Raw genomic sequence first — 19,680 nt, 5'->3', positions numbered from 1 at the left:
GGAGCGCACCTGACTCGGGCTGGCGGGCGGGCGGGGCGGGGCGGGGCGCGGGGCTGACGTGGCCGGGGATCGGGCCGGCTGATCCATCCGCCGCCGCGCCGGCGGGATGGGGGCGCGCGCAGCGGCCGCCTAGGCGCCCAGGGCCAGGCAGCGGCGACCGGGCGTCCGCGCTCCCGGCGGAGCCTCGTACCCGCCGCTCTCGCGTCGGCGGCCCGGCCGCGGCGAAGGTCAAGATGGAAGAGATCCTGAGGAAGCTGCAGAAGGAGGCGTCCGGGAGCAAGTACAAAGCCATCAAGGAGAGCTGCACCTGGGCCCTGGGTAAGCGCGCCCAGGGGGGCGCCGGGCACCTGCCGGCAGGTCGGGAGCTCGCCCCCAGCTCGCCCCCGGGGAGGCCGCGCTGCGGGTGGCAGCCGCCGCTGGGCATGGGGGATTTCACCGGGCGTCGGTGATGGATACATTTCGCGCAGTTGCAGGAGTTGCCTCTGGGAATTGATGTGCGGTGGGAGAATCTTGCTTCGGGCGTTCACGTTCAGTCCGCCTTTCCTCCGGTGGCCTTATCTCCCCCCAGCCTTAGCTGGGTTCGGCTGCCATCCCCTCTGAGCGCCCGGGTTTCCAGGCCCCCAGCAGCACCGTGGCCCTCGGTGACCCATCTCCGAGTTGGGAGCGCAACCCCGTGCGCAGCCAGGGCCTGATTCCTAAACGCATTTGGGGTAAAAGGAAGTTGAGCCTGCAAACCCGATCTCAAACGTTGGCGAGTGTAACCGGGAAGCAATGATTTATTTGATTTTTTCCTGCTAGAGGCCAGTCTGTTAAGTGTTAGCTTACATGGTAATTATAGATGAAAAATAGCATATGGGGGAGGGGTTAGGTTGTCTCACACGTGTGGTGTGGTCTGCCCTCAGAGAGTTGGGATTTTGGATGTGTGAGCTGTGCCAGCTTTGCAATAAGTTCCAGGGGGCAAATTTGTGTTTCCCCTTAGACTCAGGTTGCAGAACTCAACCTCAGAGAAAACAGAAACACATTCCAATTAGGCAAGAATATGGGTAATCAGAATTGTCTGCATGGGAATGCAGATTTGACTTTTGGGTGATGGGGATTTTTTTCTAAAGAGGACGGGGCCCAGGAGGAAACAGGACAGCTGTGAGGGCCCCTGGCCTTGCCCAAGCCTGCATGCAATTCCTTAGTTTCCACTCAATCAAAACAATAAAATGAATTCTTTCTCCCTCAACTACAGCGTTTGCCATAGCTCTGTGCTGTGGAGCCAGGTGACGGGTGCTGTTGTCTGGCTGTCCAAGAAACGTCGAATTCTGACAGTGTTTAGTGGTTCTGATAATATTGAGAAGGTCTGAATTCAGAGGTTTGGGTGAAAGTCCAGTCATAGCACAATCTTTTTTTTTTTTTTTTTTTGGAAACCTAAGCATCACACAATTGTCTGGAATATCATCTAGGAAGTTTATCTTGTAGGCAAAACCAGAACTTGATCATTTTAATTTACTGTTAAGAAAAATGGGCCAGATAAATAATGAGCAGACTCTTAAAGCCACAGTGCTGTTTTTGCCTTGCCATTGTTATTCCCGGAGTGGTTTCCAGCTTGCTTCCCAAATGCCTCTAAGGAAGGGTCACAGATGGCCAGATAACATAATAAAGCAGGGCCTGACGGCTCTCTAAACATGCCATTCCTTGTCTTAGTTATTATTTTGCTGTAAACCTAGCAGATTGAGATAACAGGGAGAAGAATAATCTCATGTTTTTAATATTTGGGTTTTGATACTCAATGTCTTGTTCAGTTAAAATGCGGTGCCTCTAAACGTAAGTCCTTAAAGCTACCCCAAAGCCCAGCGCTGAGGCAGGTGAGTTGAGTCTGGAGTCCAGTCTGATTGTAAGATGTGATTTGTTTCCCAGTGACCATTCTCTAGTTAGCAAGAGGAGAGGTAAGTCTCTGAAATAGTTAACAGCAGAGGGCAGTCACTAGGTTGGAAAGGTGGGGTCAAGGAATGGGAAGTGGAGGGGTCTGTTGGTCTGGACTGGTGGGACCTTTGAAGTAGATTTGACTTGGGTTCCTTCTTTTCCTTATTTTTCAAGCTTTTATTTAGTCCTCCCCTGTCCTGAAGGGACCACCTCTTGAATTACTGTCTCCTTTGCCAACTTCAGCTCCTCTGCCCAGTCTAAAAGTTTGAGCTTCACCAGTGTTATCCTCTTCTCTTGCTCCCAGCCCTGTGTCAAACACAAAAATATCCACACCCACAGCTGCGCTTCACTAGTCCATACCTGTGCTCTGATAGCCAGCACCCTCCCCCTGTCCCCATCAGCACTGCTACCTGCTCAGTACCTCCCCTCGAATCTTCTGGGCTTCCAGTGAGGCTGCTTAGTGACTTCCTTTTCCTTTTTCCCTTCTAACTTTTTATAGAATTTGTAGAGCTCAGCGCTGTTGGACACCCCTTTGCCCAATGGGGAAAACCCTGATAATTAGGTAGTTCGGTGTCAGAGCCTTTCTTGGGGGAGCAACATCAAGTTGCCCTAGGCACCAGCCCCCTGCCATGCTCACTGCTGGACTGTGCCCAGCTGCTCCTGGCACCTCTATCTCAGGATTTCATTTTCTTTTTGTCTTGTCTCATCTTAAGTGCTGACCTCAGTCTCTCCACTTCGTCCCTTGGCCCCATGGCCCCATGGCCATACATCACTGGGCCTGCTGATCCCATCTTTCTCTTTGTGGATTGCCTTATATACACCGACTATTTTGCCCCAGAGTGGCCCAGATTCTGTTATCACATTTTGACCTTTCCTCACTCCTCAATCTCAGATGCATTTGTTGTCTCAGTTGTTCCTTCTCATGTCTTAGCAGAATGGGGAGAAAGGTTTCTTCTTCCCCATGAAAATAGTTCATATTGACAGGGCTTATTGAGTCTATGCACTTCAGAAATGTGTCTAGGCAATCTGAGCTGTGTGAGTTATGGTAAGAAATACGTAAGTGATCTTTGTCACTGTTTCTGTTTCCTAAAATCCTTGAGATTACATGGAGGGAGCGTCTTTTGCCATGTTGCTGAGTGACTTGTGCTGCCACTGTGGGTTGGCACTGGTTGCTGGGAGAACCACCAAGTGATTTGGAGGTAGCAATTTCCCATCTTGTCCCTCCGACCTCTGGGGAGGGGGATGGGGAGAAAGCAACTAGAAGTTGACTCAACTGCCAGTGGCCAGTGATTTCATCAGCCATGTCTATGCAATGAAGCCTCCATAAAAAATCCAAAAGAAGGGGGCTGGGGAGCTTCTGGTTTGGTGAGCATGTGGAGAGTTAGGGAGAGTGCTGTGCTTTCATAAAGGGCTTGGAACTGCTTCACCCTGTCCCCGTACTCTGCCTCCTCATGCATCTCTTCCATTGGCTATTCCAGAGTTATCTTCTTCTATAGTAGATTGGGAATCTAGTAAGTAAAACATTTATCTGAGTTCTTGGAGCAAGTCTAGTGAATTAATTGAACCCAGTTCGGGGGCCCATGGGCACTGCCTAACTATAGGTCATATCGCACATAGATCAGAAGTCCACATGACAACCTGGACTTGAGGTTGGTATCTACTGGTGAGGGCCTGGGGGGACTGGTGTTGTAGGACTGAGCCCTTAGACAGGGGAATTGTAATACTGGTGGAGTTAAATTAGAGGAAACTACTCTGATGTCAGAGAATTGCTTGCTGGTGGGGGGGGGGTTCACTCCCCCCCCCCACATGGACGCAGACTGGAATTGGGTACAGTATCCATAGAACTCTTGAAATAGAACAGGGTGTTTGAGGCAATAGTGAGCTTTTCATATCTTTCACAATTGGAGGCAACAACAGTATGGCTAGTCCATAACAACATTAAGTTTAGTACTGAATGTCCAGGGTGAATTGAGGAGATTTGGGTGTGAGTCTCCCAATCAATGTTCCTAACTGTAGTGTGATTAAGAAAAGTTTAATCTATCAAGTCATAACTGTGTGAGACTAAATGGTTGTAAACTTGAAAGAGTAAATTATTATTTAAGGTTATTGAAACAGCCTTTTCAAGGAAATAGCATTCCTCTCTATTTTTATTGCAAGTATATAGCATTTTAGTCAGTTTTAACTAGATTAAATTGACATTCTGGTTTGGGTTAGGAATTTATTGGTTCCATGTCTCTATAGAGAAATGCATCCTGATTTTTATCCTTCCCCAAGGAAGTCTCTGAGGCTGTGAAGGGAGAAGGATTTTTAAATATGGATGACTTGCATGCAGAGAACTGCGGAGCAACTAATGTTTAACTATAGGAATTTCCAGGAGAAAAAGAAAACCTAACAATGACATTTGTGTGCAATGCTGAGTCTCACTCTTACATACTTATTTTTAACTTGGTGATTTTCTTTTTGCAGAAACCCTGGGTGGTGTGGATACCATTGTCAAGATCCCTCCACACTTGCTGAGGTAAGGAGGCTGCAGTTATATAATACAGTTGGAAATTAAAATTGCCCACCACTTTTTCCTGACAGGCCAAAGAACCTCATTGGTTTAGAGCATTTTGCTTGCTGACCAGTGGCTTTTTTGGCAGTGATCTGAAGGGGTCAGCTGTGCCAATCAGGGATGAACAGATAAGTTGCTCAAAGAGTGAAATGACCAAAAGCTAAGGGAAGAAGCAAACAGAGGGCACTGTCTTCAGCTGCAGATTAGAAAGTGGCACCTCCCCCGCCAGGGGGAATTCGGACTTATACCATGTGGGGTGGACTTAAGCTCTCACTGACCTTTGGCTAGGCACCATCTCACAAACTGTGGTCACATGTAGCCGTCCTGAGACAGTGAACCTGTTTCACCTCCTTCCTCACCTCTAACAACTCTCCCCCCCCCCCACATCATGAGAGAAAATACATATCCTCTGTGGAAAATTAGGAAGAACAAATAGGAAAGTTGTCCATAATAATACCACATAAGGGGCCTCCCCGGTGGCGCAGCGGTTGAGCGCTGGGTTGTGAAGCTGCCCGAACCTCTGCAGCGCCGGTTCGATCCCCGGCTGCTCCCCGGCCACCAGAGGAGGGTCCCACATGGCGCGCAGACTTCTCCTGGCGCCCGCTGCTCCCCTCAGCAGTGTACTTTGGTCCTTCTGCCTGCTCTGCTCCCCGCTTTGGCTCTGGTGAATTCTCTCACCCTCCCGTGCTTCTGACTATACCCAGTGCATGTATAAACAAACAAAATAAACAAACAAATAAATAAAGCATGCCTCTATAAAAAATAAATACATAAAAAAAAATAATACCACATAAGGATAGTCACTGAAAAGAGCTGAATAGATTTTCTTTTTTTTTTTTTTTTTAAAGATTTATTTATTTATTTGTACAAGCACTGGGTACAGTCAGAAGCATGGGAGGGTGAGAGAATTCACCAGAGCCAGAGGGGAGAGCAGAGCAGGCAGACTGACAAAGTACACTGCTGAGGGGAGCAGCGGGCACGGCAGGAGAGGTCTGCATGCCATGTGGGACCCTCGCCCGGTGGCCAGGGATGGAACCGGCGCTGCAGAGGCTGCGGGCAGCTTCGCAACCTAGCGCTCAACCACTGAGCCACCGGGGAGGCCCTGAATAGATTTTCTTAAGAGACTTTTTCAACACATACATAATTTTTACAAATTAATGTGAACTTTATAAGATTGTTTCTTGGTTGTTTTTTTCGTCACCTGTGAAGAACATTTTCTAATGTCTTGTATATTCTTCCATTATATGGCTGCTGTCACAGAACTTATTTAGTTTTCAAATCATTAGATATTTGGATTATTTCCAGATTTATCTTCAAGATTATTAAAAATTCTAAACATATATTCCTTTGTTGAATATAGTTCTTGTGTTGTCAGGCCACTATGATTTATGAGGTATTTTCTTTCCTTTCAAGTAGATTGAACAAGAATTATGTTTCTTTTTTTAAAAATTCATTACATCTCATGCAGTACCTGCTCCAGGCTATGCATTGTAAGAGAATTCATGCGTTAATCAAACCAAGTGTACTTTTGTGTCTGTAAACCTAAATGAACCGAATGACTGGCAGCAGCTTTCTTGCCTACAGGTGGGCTATTCCCACTGGGGTATCAGAGCACATGGAGGATATGAAGACTGTCCAGGGGGTACAAAAGCACGGATGGTCCCCAATCTCTGCAGCTACCCTTTCTTACAATTGACTTTTCATTTCACTTTTTATAGTCACCTTTTTCCCATTGACAAAGAGAAAGCATTGTGTTAACCATGCCATCCTGAATCTTGCTGTGGCATGCTAGCCTGGGGTACAGAAATCTCTCCCCCAAAACAGTGGACTGTGAAATAGCATGACCTTGGTTGGTAAAGGGAGTGATGATAATGATCAAGATATGCATCTTTTTACAGGTTAATTTTTATTTCTTGGCTTGCAGCAAAATTGACTTAGGACCTAATCTAATTATAAAACAATGGACAAAAAGATTTTTTTTTGCTAAGTTTCCTTCTTTCACTTATGTAAACAGGTTTTCTTACAGATTAAATCTATAAAAGTGAGGAAAAGTATGGAATTGATGCTAAATCCTATCTTATTATAATAGGAGGAAAGATACGAAATAGTTGAGAAAAATAAGTGCTATCCATTTTTTAGAATGCCACTTGCAATAAAATTGTCCTATCCAAGTTAACTACATTAACATTCTTATAAATAATATTAATGGCTGGTCACATGTGTACATTAGTAACAATAGCTACATCCTAAAAGGAAATTGAACACTTTGAAGTCTTAGTGTCACAGGAAATTTCTGTGCACGCTTTTGTTAGAGAGAAATATGATAGATTAATAAAGACCTCTCAAGCATTAAAGCATATTATTGAATGGAAGTATAAGTTCAAGGGGAAAAGAATAGTGCAGCAGTTTTTACTGTTAAAGAGTTTTCATAGCCATAGATACCTCAGGGTTAGATTGGGGTACCCTTTCCATGTCCTCTTTGTCATACAAGCCAAAGGCAATTGACTTGGTGGTGACTTGGTGAAATGGTGTACTTGGTGTAGTGGTGACTTGGTGAAATATCTCCAACCAAACCAGGTTGCCACTTACGGATGGTGACAATGTTGTTTGCCGTTGGTGTCTCGATCAAATGGTAAGGCTGGGAAGGCGGTGATCAAGAACTATTAGAATAAAGTAAAAATCAAAATCAACAAGCAACTATAAATCAGAGACATACTACAGGGTGGGAGGAGGGAGGAAGATCAAAACAAGGGGGGGTGGGAATTTTATGGGGACTATAGCTAAGATGAAAATGCATACATTGTGCAAAAATGAAAAATGATGTAAAAAATGTATAAAATAAAAAAAAGAACTATTAGTAGCTAACAACATGAAATGTTTTCCTATTCTGTGAGATTCTTTTACTCTCACCCCCCCCCACATTTCTCTAATTTTTCTCAGTGTTTTGGGGAATCAAGTGATAGAATCAAAATAATATGGTCATTTAGTCTGTTTTCAGGGTTGCTGTGCATTTTGTTACAATGTTTGGGGGCTGAACCATGTGTGTGTTTTGAGGCTATCACCAGCCTTATTTGTCAGCGAGCACCTGCCATAGGCCCACCCAGAAGTACCTTTGTTATAGAGCAACCCCGATATTAAACGGGTTCCTGGCTGTGGGTCCTCACCCGCGCGCTTTAAAGAGACTTATGAATACTCTACTACTCTCTATTACAAAAGGGTTAATAAAAGGTTTATTTACAAGAGAAAAAGAAAATAAGGAAAAGGTACAACTCAGGGAGAAAATAGGGAAATAAAGTCTTTAATGCGTCCTACCCGATCCGACGACCTGGAAACCCAAAGTCACTCTCAGAGCTGACCGGACGCTGCAAGCTGGCCGAGAGCCCAAAATGGAGAGAGCCCCCCAAAGCCCATGTGTCTGCCTTTTGTATCCACCTGGCTGCTTAACCCCACCCTCAGGTCCCAGCCACCTTCCCTTTGGTGGTGATGGGATTTGGAGTTCCCAGTGTCTTTGGTTTTGACCTGGGGTGGGGGTGGAGTCCACAAAGCCTGTATGGAATTTGCTTTGGGACATCCTTTTCCCCCTAACACCTTGATCTCTGTGATGTTTAAATTACTGCCTGTTGATTCATCACCCATGTCCTGCTGTCCTTGTGTGGCTTGGTTGTGATGATTCCTTGATTTGTCTGATCATTTTCTTTCTTAAATGTTGAAGAACTTACATTTATTGAGTAGAAAAGGACTCTGTCTCTTTTGGACCTCTGAGACCCATTTTGTTAGCAGTCATTGCCTTTTCCAGATCACTTTTGGGATGCTCTGCCCGTCTAATGGGCTCCTTCAGTGTTCGGCTTCGGAGCCTCCCTTGGGAACACTCAATTCCCCTGCTGGCATCTAGGCCAGAAAGCCATGTCTGCTGTTCTTTCCAGTGAATTCAAACTCCAAATTCTGGTGGCTGTGCATCTGTCTGCCCTTACATCCTTCTATATAAAGCTGTGAAGAGGATGCTTTCACCCCATTCCGAGGTCCCCACTACTGTGGATGTCATGGCTGAGATGCCTGTTTTCTAACTTCCCAATCAGGTTTTCAGGGCCAGAACCAGGGTGAAGCAGGTGGAGCCAAGTCAAGCCAGTGTGAGGCTGGGTTTGCCCTCATTACAATTTTGGTATTGTGTTCATCTTGGATTTTTTTTTTTGCATTAATCTTGAGGTATTTTTAAAATGTGACATTAACATATTTATCTTAATGACTGAGGTTTTTAGTGTGCCATTAAATTTTGTGTCCAAAGCCAGCAGCTTACTCTCCTAGCCCTGCAGGCCCCTTCCTGTTAAAGATTCCCACAGCTGCTGGGCTGTCCACACTCAAGGCCAGCTCTGTTCTGCCTCCTCCAGAACCCAGAGTGTTTTTCACTAAGGACTTTGATTTTTGTCTTGTCGTGAGAAGAACTGAAGTGGCATACGCCACCAGGGAAACATGCTGTTTCCTACACTAAGGCCACTTCCGCAAGTCCCCAATCCAGGTAACCCTCCCACATGGGCTGTGTTTTTACTGAAGGTGCTTTCCAGTCCCTACTGGGACTCTCTCCCTCTGGGCCCTCCCACAAGTTGAAATAGAGCATACTCGTTTGCGAGTCCTCTTTGTTTGGCAGCCAAAGCTTAGACCAAAACAAAATACTGGCCGTAGGTGGTTAGCAATCCCTTCATATGGGGCACTTTAATACCAAGGGGCATTTTCTGAACAGCTTACTTCATTGAGATTGGCTGGTGTGTGTCTCAGAACATGAAACCTCTCCTACTTCCTCACCCCTGAGGACTGAGCTGAGGTTGGTAGAGGTCATTCCTCTCTCCTTCATGCTCTCACCATACGTTTTACATAATTCTGTTTTGTTTATCAATCAGGTTGACAGTTGTTTAGGAGTTTGGTTCTTAGACCCTATCCTCAAGGAGTTCATATATATAAATTACTCATCCTTGCACTGCCTAGTTCACTGGCCTGTAAACCTTTGTAGACTGAAACATCTCCAAACTTTGCATCATACGTCCCAGGAGCCTATGTCCTCATCAACTAGATTCTTAGAAAACAGTATTTAGAAGAATCCTTGCCAGAATGGAAACTCAACATTGGCAGTCGACCTTGTTATAGCTCATAGACTGAAAGGATAGGTCCCAAAGAATAGGCCCAGAAACACATCACCCAGTCCATTAACCTCATTAACTATTAAAGAGCAGACCCAGAAACACATCACCCAGTCCATTAACTAAGCTAGCTTAGCCTTAAACCCCTACACTCAACCAAACCTTGAGTAGTCTAATGTGCAATTCCTGCATTTGATCAGGAAGGGGGGGGGTGATGCTAGTTATTGGGACCCTAATTAATGTTTCATGCCAAGAGACATCAAATGTACAAGGGTTTCCACTCTCAATAGGTTCCCATGAAGAGTCCTTTGCCCACCAGGAGGAGGCATGATGCCTACCACACCCTCTCCCCCAACTTGGATTTGACTTGGAATATTTCTGTTTTAAAGAATAAAAAACTTCCACCCCTACTCTGCTCTCATCCAGGCTTTTCCCTTCTCAGACCAGGTTACTTACAAGGGGACTGGTCCAGAGACATATGACATAGGCTGTGAAGGGAATACACAAGCTATCTTGTTTAAAGGCAGCCATTGGCAGCAAAAACTCTCATTTGCATTCCTCAGTGCCCCTCTGGGAACAGTCCCAGCCATGATGCTGCCGGCCATGACCCAGCTGCCATTTTGCTTATCTTTGGGATTCTTCAGAGCCAACCTCAGCCTAATTTTCTCCTGCCAGTTGTAGTTCCCAGAAAGACTTGACCAACTCTTCTTCCCATTTACCCTTCTGTATTTCCTCACCCCAGCCCCACCCTCAGGCTAGCTGAGCCTCTACCCAGTCCTCTCCTTCATTTTGCTTGCCTGGCTCACATATTTTTTTCAGCTCAAATACTGACATGTTCAACCTTGTCTCAGTTTGGGGACTCACTAGTCTTTCCTGCAGAGTAGGAGCTCATTCATCAGCACTTTGTAAAGAACCATCCTTAGAGGTTTCCAGTTCTTTGCATGGTTTTATTTTAATTGCTTTTTTGTTGCTCATCTATTTTAGTGCTTTTGTTCTGTGCTTTGAACCCTGCAGCAACTTCTACAGGATGTGTGAATTTTTTATTTGTTTTTTAATTGAAGAGTCAAATATTTACACATCAACTGAGAAGGACAGAGTGTGATTTAAAGTGAATGAGCACAGCAGCTATCTCAATAGCCATTTTGACAGGCAGTTTACAGCTCATGATTTTTTCTGCCTTTATCAAGTCATGGAGATGTGTTGCCCTCCCCAGAAGCAGAGGGTGCTGGTGTAGAATTCCAGGCCATCAACTTGTGCTAACTGAATGGAAAATACTAGCTTAAGTGCAGGACAGGTGCTTCTAATGAGGTTTCCCTGTTATTCCATGAGGATTGCAAACATCTGTGTCCTCCCCTAAATTTAAATTTAAACTCCTCTCACTGGTTTCTGCCTTTCCTCCGTACTATAGCTGGATGCTCTTTGCAGAGGCGTGCAAATTTGAGTTTTGGCTTTGGTCTTTTGCTAGCTCTGCTTAAGATTAAAAAAGGAATAGTAGGCGATTTAAGGCATGTTGGTATGTGTAAATCTGGCTCATTTTCAGTTGTAGAGAATTCTTTATCTCAGTGCACAATGAAAGGAAATACAGGAGACATTGCCAGGCATACTTGGGGTCGGTGGGAACCATTTAGGTGAAGAAGGCCTTACCCTAGCATAGTCTGGACTATTCTAGTTTTCTGAGATCTGAGTTGCCCTAAACAGATAGGCAGAATGATCTTTTCATGTTGGCCACAAACACCCATGCATCTGCAGCAAGAAAGTGGCACGTGGAGTAGCCTTAATTGGTGAGGATGCTGCAATTGGTGTTAGAATCAATGGGCCATGAAGATCTAGTTTCCCTTTTTCTTTTCTCTGCTATGGAAGATAAAGAATATTCCTGTCACCTTTTAACATAGTATAAGTGACAGTGTTATGTCCTGACTTACAACGAGTTTCTTCTGCATGTTATCTGCCAGCCTGTAAGCCAATCCAGTGGTTTTTATGTTTTAGCTCCTTTGATAAGGAAGACCTATAATTAACTCTCAATTATAAAGCTTCTCCTTGTTAATAGCCCAGGACCTAAAAGCACTTTAAAATGATACAGTCAATTAAAGAATAGCCACAAAAGTTACAATTGATAATGGGGGGCATTGGGCATTTTGGGATGTGAGCAAGATACCATTGTACAAACAACAAGCATGGCTACTCATCATTCCTTTATGACAGTACTTGACCTCTTTATTTTATAGCACTTCGCTTTAAAGGGAAGTGTTAAAACTCTATTTTGACAAAAATTTAAACACCCCATCATGAATTTTCTTTCTTTGGCCTCTTTATTCCTTTTGGCAAGAAAGGAAGATAGAGTATTTGCTATGTGGGTTCTTCTGTGCTTGGTTTTCATAATTAAGCTGTGCCTTGTAAGCAGCTAAGGTCCAGATTTCCTGCTTTAATTTTAAAGTATGCCTCTGAGAAATTGTTAATATTGATGGGTTATAAAAGTGGATTCCAGGGCCTCTCTGGTGCCACAAAGGGTTAAACACCGCACTATGAAGCAATCTGCAGCCTCTGCAACATGAGTTCTATCCCCGGCTGGCCAGGGAGCAACCCACATGGCGAAGCAGACCTCTCCTGACTCGCCCACTGCTCCCCTCAGCAATGTATTTCAGTCAGTCTGCCTGTTCTGTTCCCCCACTCTGTCTCTGGCAAATCCTTTCACCTCCCCTGCCCGCATCTCCGGCCTGTACCCCAGTTCTTGTATGCATAAATAAATTGTTAAAAAAAAGTGGATTCCAAGAGATGGGTAGGGACTGAGCTCATTAACTCAGCCATGGGAATGACTTGATGAGGTGTCTTTTTCACTCTCTGGGTTATTCTATTGGGGAAGACTTGGTACAAGACTAGAATCACATGTAGTTTCTTTGGATACTTTTGTTTATTAAATATTTCATATTTCTTGTATTTTTTTTTGTCTTACTACGTATTCTGTATAGTCACACTGTGCATAAGTCAGTAGGATTGTGTGATTATATAATATTCTGATGTTTCTTTTTCAAGTTAAGTCCAATGAGCTTGACACTGTTCTCCCTTACCTGTTGCGTAGTCTGGTACTCAGTATGACTATCTTAGTGTGTTTAATAGTCTGATGATTCAGATCTTCCCAACTAAAATTGGGATATGCATGTTTACAGGTTAGCACTTTTTAAACCTTTGCTACATGCCAGGGATGCTGCTAGGTGCCATCCATGCTGGTCTCAACCCTGATGGCTCATCTGTGAGGTGGGGAGGAGCACTGAGGCACAGCCAGGACTGGTAGACCCCCCAGTTTATGCATTGCTGTAACCCACTGAGGAATATGACCTCTCCCATTATTGATTTAACACAGCTTATTTTTCTTATTTGTAATTTATGTAAAAAGCTGAGATTCCAAAAACAAAATCTCATGAGGTAAAGTATTTGATGAAGCATTGCTATGGAAATGAACTGGTGGGAAATGGACTGTTTAAACACTGCCCTGTCCTCACCACAGCTTACTAAAGTGGGAATCAGGATAAGATCACTTTGTATTGAAACTATGAAAAATGCAATTTCCAAGGGTCCAGGGCTTTTAAAAGAGAGGGTGGCCTATATTCAGACTGCCAGTAGAGCCATGAATTATAGAGCTGTTGAGATTTAGTTAATGTGCATGCGTGACATAGTCAGGAAATGACCTAAATTGACTTTTCCTCTCTGAAGGCAGGAGACTCTAAGATAAAAGATTCTAGTCCAGAATGGATGTGAATACCCTCTGGGGAAGCCTGAGTAATTATGGAATGAAGTAACTAACCCTTACCTCTCCAAAATCCTGCTGTCTTGATTCAGGGTCTGAAGAACAGCTAAGGTACTTTCAGGAAAGGTGAAGATAAGTTAACTGCAGAGTTACCAAGAGAAGATTTAGGGCTTGTTCTTAGTCATGAAGTAAGGAATAATCTAGACTAGATCACATTCTGAGTGGGAGCAGATTTAGGTTAAGTTTTAATTTAATCAAATCCAGAGAGAACTGTTTGTTATATTTCAAAGATTTTTTTCCCCTTGACAATGTAACTTCCCCATTGCTGTTTTAATTTTGTGACCCTCATTTTGTTTTTCTATATTTATCAGCTGAGAGGAAAAAACCTTCAAATACAAAGGGGGTTTTGTTTGCTGAGTTCAGAGGCTTTGGTAGAGGATAAGCTGAGAAACAGTTGAGCTTTGCATGGGTGGGGGGAAGGGGAGTAGAGCCCAAAGGCTGACTAGCATGGAGCTGGAAGGGGGATGCTGTATCCACCCAACAATTTTTATCTTCAACTGGGGAAAACATCTGGATAAGGAAAATAGGGCTAGTAATGTGACATGTGCTGAAAATGGGCATAGGGAAACACTTGTGTTTCAGAGATAGTAAAAACAGAGATGTAATTTCACGTCAATCGGATATTTGATTAAGAAATGAAACAATTGTTAGTTTAAGGTGTGTGTGCCCAGGAAGCCAGTACAGTGGACGCCTTCATTAAATATTTGTTTGGGATGATTGCCTTGCAGCTCACTCTTGAATGCCAACCTCTCTATGGGTAGTAGAAAGATAGTAGGAGGGGGATCTATGATGTGGCAGAAGAGGCAGTGCTAGTGGGGTTGGGTAACCTGGGCTTGGAGTCAAAGCTAAGCACATGTGCTGGGAGCATGGTGGGGAACAAGACTCAAACTCTCCTCTCCAAGAGTTACCACTTGCTGAAACGGAAGTAGAAATGTAATTGTAATATATAAAGTCCTGTGTCCAATCCTAGTTCTCCAACATATAAGCACTTGAACCCTGAGCCTGTCAGCTTCTATAAATGGAAATGGACACCTGGAAGGTTGTGAGGTATCTGTTTCCCTGCTGTGATCATTGACTGACTAGTAGATGCAGAGGAGGCAGGTCTAGAAAGACCCCATTCAGGCCACAGAGGTGGACTCATCTTCCCTACATGGGCTCAGCATGACTGCCTGCTGCCTCCTATCCCTCTTTCCATGACATCTCCTTAGCAGCCGACCTGAAGAGAAGCTTCTAGCCCATAAAGCTTGTCTAAGGTCCCTCCCTGTTATTGGCATATACATGTGTATATTTTCCCCCCAGCTTTTTTGAGATATAATTGGCATGTAATGTTATGTAAGTTTAAGTTGTGAAATATGACAATTTGCTATATGTTATTAAAGAATTTATCTGTATATTTTAAGATCTAATTCAACTATTCATGACTCAGGCAGCATCCCATCTAGCAGATAGAAAGGAGCTCCGGAGAGCTATGCAGAATAAAGACTTTTATTGGCAGAAGTGGGTGGGATAAGGAATTTACCTGCAAAGAATGGATTGTTTTTAGGCAAGGTCACCTTCTGGGGGATATCAAGGGCCTAGTGGTCACTAGGTAATTTGAGATTGACTTATTTATTCCACTTCTGGGAGTGGAATCTTAATATATTGACTTATTTAGGATTCAGCACCTATAAATTGGGTGGTAAGTCTTAACATGGTGACATGAGCTCTGCATAATTGACTCCACTTGGAGCCTGTTGTCTCTCCTTTAACACGTATACAAGATCACTGTTAAAGATCACCATAACAGAAGTAGTTACAGTGAAAAGTTTGAAATACTATCAAAATTACCAAAATGTGATACACAGTGAGCACATGCCTAGTTTGATCATGCAAGGTTGCCACAAACCTTCAGTTTAAAAAAAAAAAAAGATTTCTTCAAAGCTTGATAAAGCACTTGCAGTAAAGCAACATATTTCAAAAGATGTTTAGCACGTCCACCAGCTACATAGGTACCATTTTGTGTGTGTGGGGGAGAACTTTTAAGATCTACTCTTTCATCTGTTCAGGGGCACTTAGGTTGTTTCCATAGTTTAGCTATAGTAAGCAGTGCTGCAGTAAACGTGGGAGTGCAAGTTTCCTTTCAAATTAATGTTTTTGAATTTTGGGGATAGATGTCCAGGAGTAGAAAGGATAATGCTAAATGAAATAAGGAAAAGGATACTGAATGGTGTCACTAACACATGGAATATAAAGTAACTAAGTTAATAGTTAAAGCTGTAAAACTAATCCTTGATAGTTGACTACAGAACCAAGCGGGTGGGGATGATAGGAGGGGAAGGGACATGGAGGGAGAGAAGCATAATGGTTTGTGGGGGTGGAAGGAATATGGGTGAGTTGGTGGTGGGTGCACTATGGTGGTGAGACATGATGGGGGTACCCCAATATTACCTTAGTTAAAAATAATTATAGCAAAATTTTTTAATCTACTCTTTTAGTAACTTTCAGTACAATACTGTGTAATTAACTGGAGTCACCATGCTATACATTATGTCCCCAAGACTTCATCTTATAACTGAATGTTTGTACCCTTTGACCTTCACTTCTCCAAACCCCACACCCTGCCTGTGGCAACCACCAACCTAATCTGTTTCTCTGTGTTCAGATTTTTTATATCTCACTTATAGTATTTGTCTATATAGTATTTGTCTTTGTTTGACTTATATCACTTAGCATAATTCCCTCAAGGCTCATCCATGTTGTCACAAAGGGCAGGATTTCCTTTTTATAGCAAACTATTGCATGGTGTATATATATTTTCTTTAATCCTTTCATCCATCACATTCATGCAGTAGTGCTTAGGCCCTTTATACTTCTGAAAATTATTGAGGACCCCATGGAGCTTTAAAAAATTTAGATTATATCCATCTACTTTTACCATGTTAGAAATTATATAGAAATTTTGAAAGTACTCATTTAAAATAACAGATACAACATGTTAATATAAATGACATTTTCTATGAAAGTAACTATTTTCAAAACAAAAATCCAAAAGAATTCTATATTTTTTGCAAATTGCTTTATTTATTTAAACAAAATTTATTATAGACCAGCTGGGGTGTAGGCCAGAGGTGTGTGTGTGGGGGGTGAGAGATTCAGCAGAGACAGAGTGGACAGCAGAACAGGCAGATCTACTGAAATACACTGCTAAGGAGAGCAGCAGGCAAGATAGAAGGGGTCTGCTCTGCCATGTGGGTTAGTGCCCTGGCCAGGGATTGAACTCAGGCTGTCTCAGTGATAGTGCTGAGACTTAACCCCTAGGCCATCAGGGAGGCTTCCCCAAATCAGTTTAATAAAATCAGGTGTCTCCGTGACGCCGCCCAGGTGTACCCACTTACATATGCCCACACCCTACTCCAGGTGCCCACCATCAGGCATGCATTCAGGATCTCAGGGATCCATCATCAGTCCTGATGGTGGGAGAGCAGAAAAGCCTGATACTTTTTTTACCTTACCCTACACCAGGGTAGACATGACACTTGGAGGGCAGATCAGCAGAATGGAGAAACCTTGAGCTCTTGGCTTTGTCTCAGGAGCACCTGAACCCAACATGCCTGCTTCCTCAGCCTGCTCAGGGAGTTGGGTTTCCCATCACTTGCAGCCGAAGGCACTCTCACTAGTACACTGACCCTGGAGGAACCCCTGTGCCTCTCAGGGAGCCAGGCAAGGAAGGCGTGCCCAGGTGACTGGCAGCCATAATGAACCTGAAGATCGATCAGCAGGATCTTTTCCCCATGTCTGGCTGTCTTGTAGTCATTTTATTGTCCTTTTTATTTCTTCTGTAGGGTGAGTTTACATAGGGTAAGTGAAATGGTCAGGCTTTTATGCTGCTGGCCTCTGTGACTTTCACCTGCAGCCTTAAATGCAGAAGTGCTTGGGTACGTGGGCTTGGGGCACACGTGCCTGATGGTGCACACGTGCAGGATGGTGTGGGCATGCGTGAGTGTGCACACCTGTTTCTAGGAGGGCCAGGGTATAAGGGTGGCATTACTCAGAAATGGCTATGGCGGAGAATGGCTAAGAGAGGGTGTTAGGGCAGGAATGGACGCAGTGCAGGTTTTCTATAATCCAGCAGACCGGGTAAAGGAGGAGTCAGTCTTCAGTGATTTTGCAGGTTGTTAGTGGGATTATCAGGTATATGGCAGGCAGGGGTGCTGGGAGGTCTTCACTCTATCTGGGCTCCCCAAGCGTTCTCCCTCTCTCTCAGCTTCTGCTCGTTCTCGGCTTTTACTGGCGTCCCCGTGACGCCGCCCTTAAAAAGCCCAGTCTCAGCCCAGGTGAATCCCATCTACCTATGCCCATACCCTACTCCTGGTGCCCGCCATCAGGCATGCATTCAGGACCGCAAGGATCCATCATCTATCCTGATGGCGGGAGGGCAGAAAAGCCTGACATTTTTTCCTTACCGAGGGTGAGTGACTACAGAGAGGTGGGACCACCAGACAAGAGAGTGAGCCCAAGGAACAAAGTGGTTGCCTCACTACGGTTTAAGTGGTAACTCCAGAAAAACAGTAAGAGAGGTGAGCTGAGACATTTGTGGTGTTTACAAGGTGTGGGGGCTTGAGGTGGGGGCCTGGCATTCTCCCCCACCCCCTGGACACATAGATGCCCATTATAGCTTTGCCCTGCTGCCAAAAATGATTGACTAGCATGCATCAGCTAGACTCCTCACTGTGCCATCCGTTCAGCCAGTCCCCCGGTGTAATGTGCTTGTCCTAAATAGCCAAGCCTATCAATTATGGAGCATTGATTGTGCCTAGAATTGTACTAATGACTTTATGCATTATCTTATTAAATTACACAATAAGTGCAATAGGTACTAGTATAATCCGTATTTGAATGATAGAAAACTGAGACTGAGGTAAAATCCGTTGTTTACATCATGCAGCTAAACTATGATAGAGGGTCAAGTATAGCTCTGACTTAAATTTTTTTCTATTGTTTTCTGCTATATTTTATGTGTTTTGTACCTATTTATCAGCTACCTGTCATTTACATGTGTTAGGATAAGAATTGTTGTTGTCCCTATCTAGTCCTTTATTTCACCTTTCACCTTAGAAAATAGATGGGACAGGAGGCATGTATGTAATTACTTAAATATTGGCACTTCTCTGAGAAGTGACTTTAATGGGGTATGTGAGTTGTGAATGCTGGACGTTCTAAGCAATGGAAAGCTTAACTCATGGTGGTTTCAGTGAGCTGGGGCTTCTTTCTCTCCTCTAATTAGCAGTTTGAAAGTCGGCTTTGAGCCCTCGTATCTCTAGGATTCTCTTGGTCTTCTATGATATTTGACTCTTTGGGGTTGCAATACTCATTTTTTCGTACAGTCATCACATCCCCATTCAAGACGGAAGGCAAAAAGACCAAAGGCAGAAAGGCAGCGCCAATAAAATGTGTGGTTCTCTTTATCAGGAAAGCAAAGAGTTCTTCCAGAGCTATAGGGAAGCTAGAAAAGTAGGAAACAGGGATTGTCAGGAAAGGCTTAGACCAACCTTGAACTACGAGGGGCTGACAACATAGAAGCCAAAACAAAGATGGAAATGAGTGACTAAGAAAAAGGCGACTGACACTACTACCCTCATGCTTGAATAAAGTGAGGCTACTCCAGTTGGAGGAGGTAACTGCACTATCCCCATCTCGCAGACCGGACAACTGAGGCTTATAGGGAACACACGCCAGCACAGAGAGGACTCGTTTCCTTAGACTGTGCTGCTCTTCTCACTTCACCTCCCTGATATTTCAATGAGACATTTGCTTTCAAACTCTATCTTCCATTCAGTTTATCTTTCCCATCCTTGTGAAGGAGGCCTCGAGGGACAGAACCTTCCTAGTGTCTTATGGAACAGAAACTGTGTTCCAGAGAGTTTAAGTAACATGCCCAATGGTTACACCCCACTGTTTTTGACTGGAGCTAAACCACAGATCTCTGAGCTGGGCCATGGTTCTTTTAACAGACTCGATTGCCTTCCAAGGTACTGTAATCTTCACATTTAAGTAAGAGCAGGGGACCTGCAGCTCAGACACCCTGGGCCTTTAGTGGAGTAGACCCGGCCATGTTAGCACCCCAGCAGTGGTAACGCTGGCTTCCAGCTATGACTAGGGAGAGCTGAGTCTGCACAGGGAGGTGCCCCAGGGAGGGAGGACATCACCTAGACCTGCCATGGAGAATGCTGAGGGTCCGTGTCCATAACCCTGAGTGAGCACATTGATGTCCCAGGGGGATTTGACTCTGTCTCTCAGCAGCAAAGCTC

At 44.2% G+C, this 19,680-nt stretch overlaps 1 protein-coding gene across 1 annotated transcript in view; it reads left to right on the top strand.

Annotated features, from left to right (window-relative positions):
• Positions 1 to 233: 233 nt before the first annotated feature.
• Positions 234 to 19,680, top strand: part of ARFGEF3 (ARFGEF family member 3) — a gene marked incomplete at its 5' end in the record, with an annotated part of 132,306 nt that continues 112,859 nt past the window's right edge. Inside the window, 2 exons of the mRNA XM_084227681.1 lie at positions 234 to 318; positions 4,375 to 4,426. Of these exons, the coding sequence (XP_084083807.1) occupies positions 234 to 318; positions 4,375 to 4,426 (137 nt within the window). The remainder of the gene's footprint in view (positions 319 to 4,374; positions 4,427 to 19,680) is intronic.

The sequence above is a fragment of the Talpa europaea genome (assembly GCF_964194135.1).
Source record: "Talpa europaea genome assembly, chromosome: 2".
NCBI lineage: Eukaryota > Metazoa > Chordata > Mammalia > Eulipotyphla > Talpidae > Talpa > Talpa europaea.
Note: the sequence above shows the minus strand (reverse complement) of the source record. Positions and strands in the feature narration are given on the sequence as shown.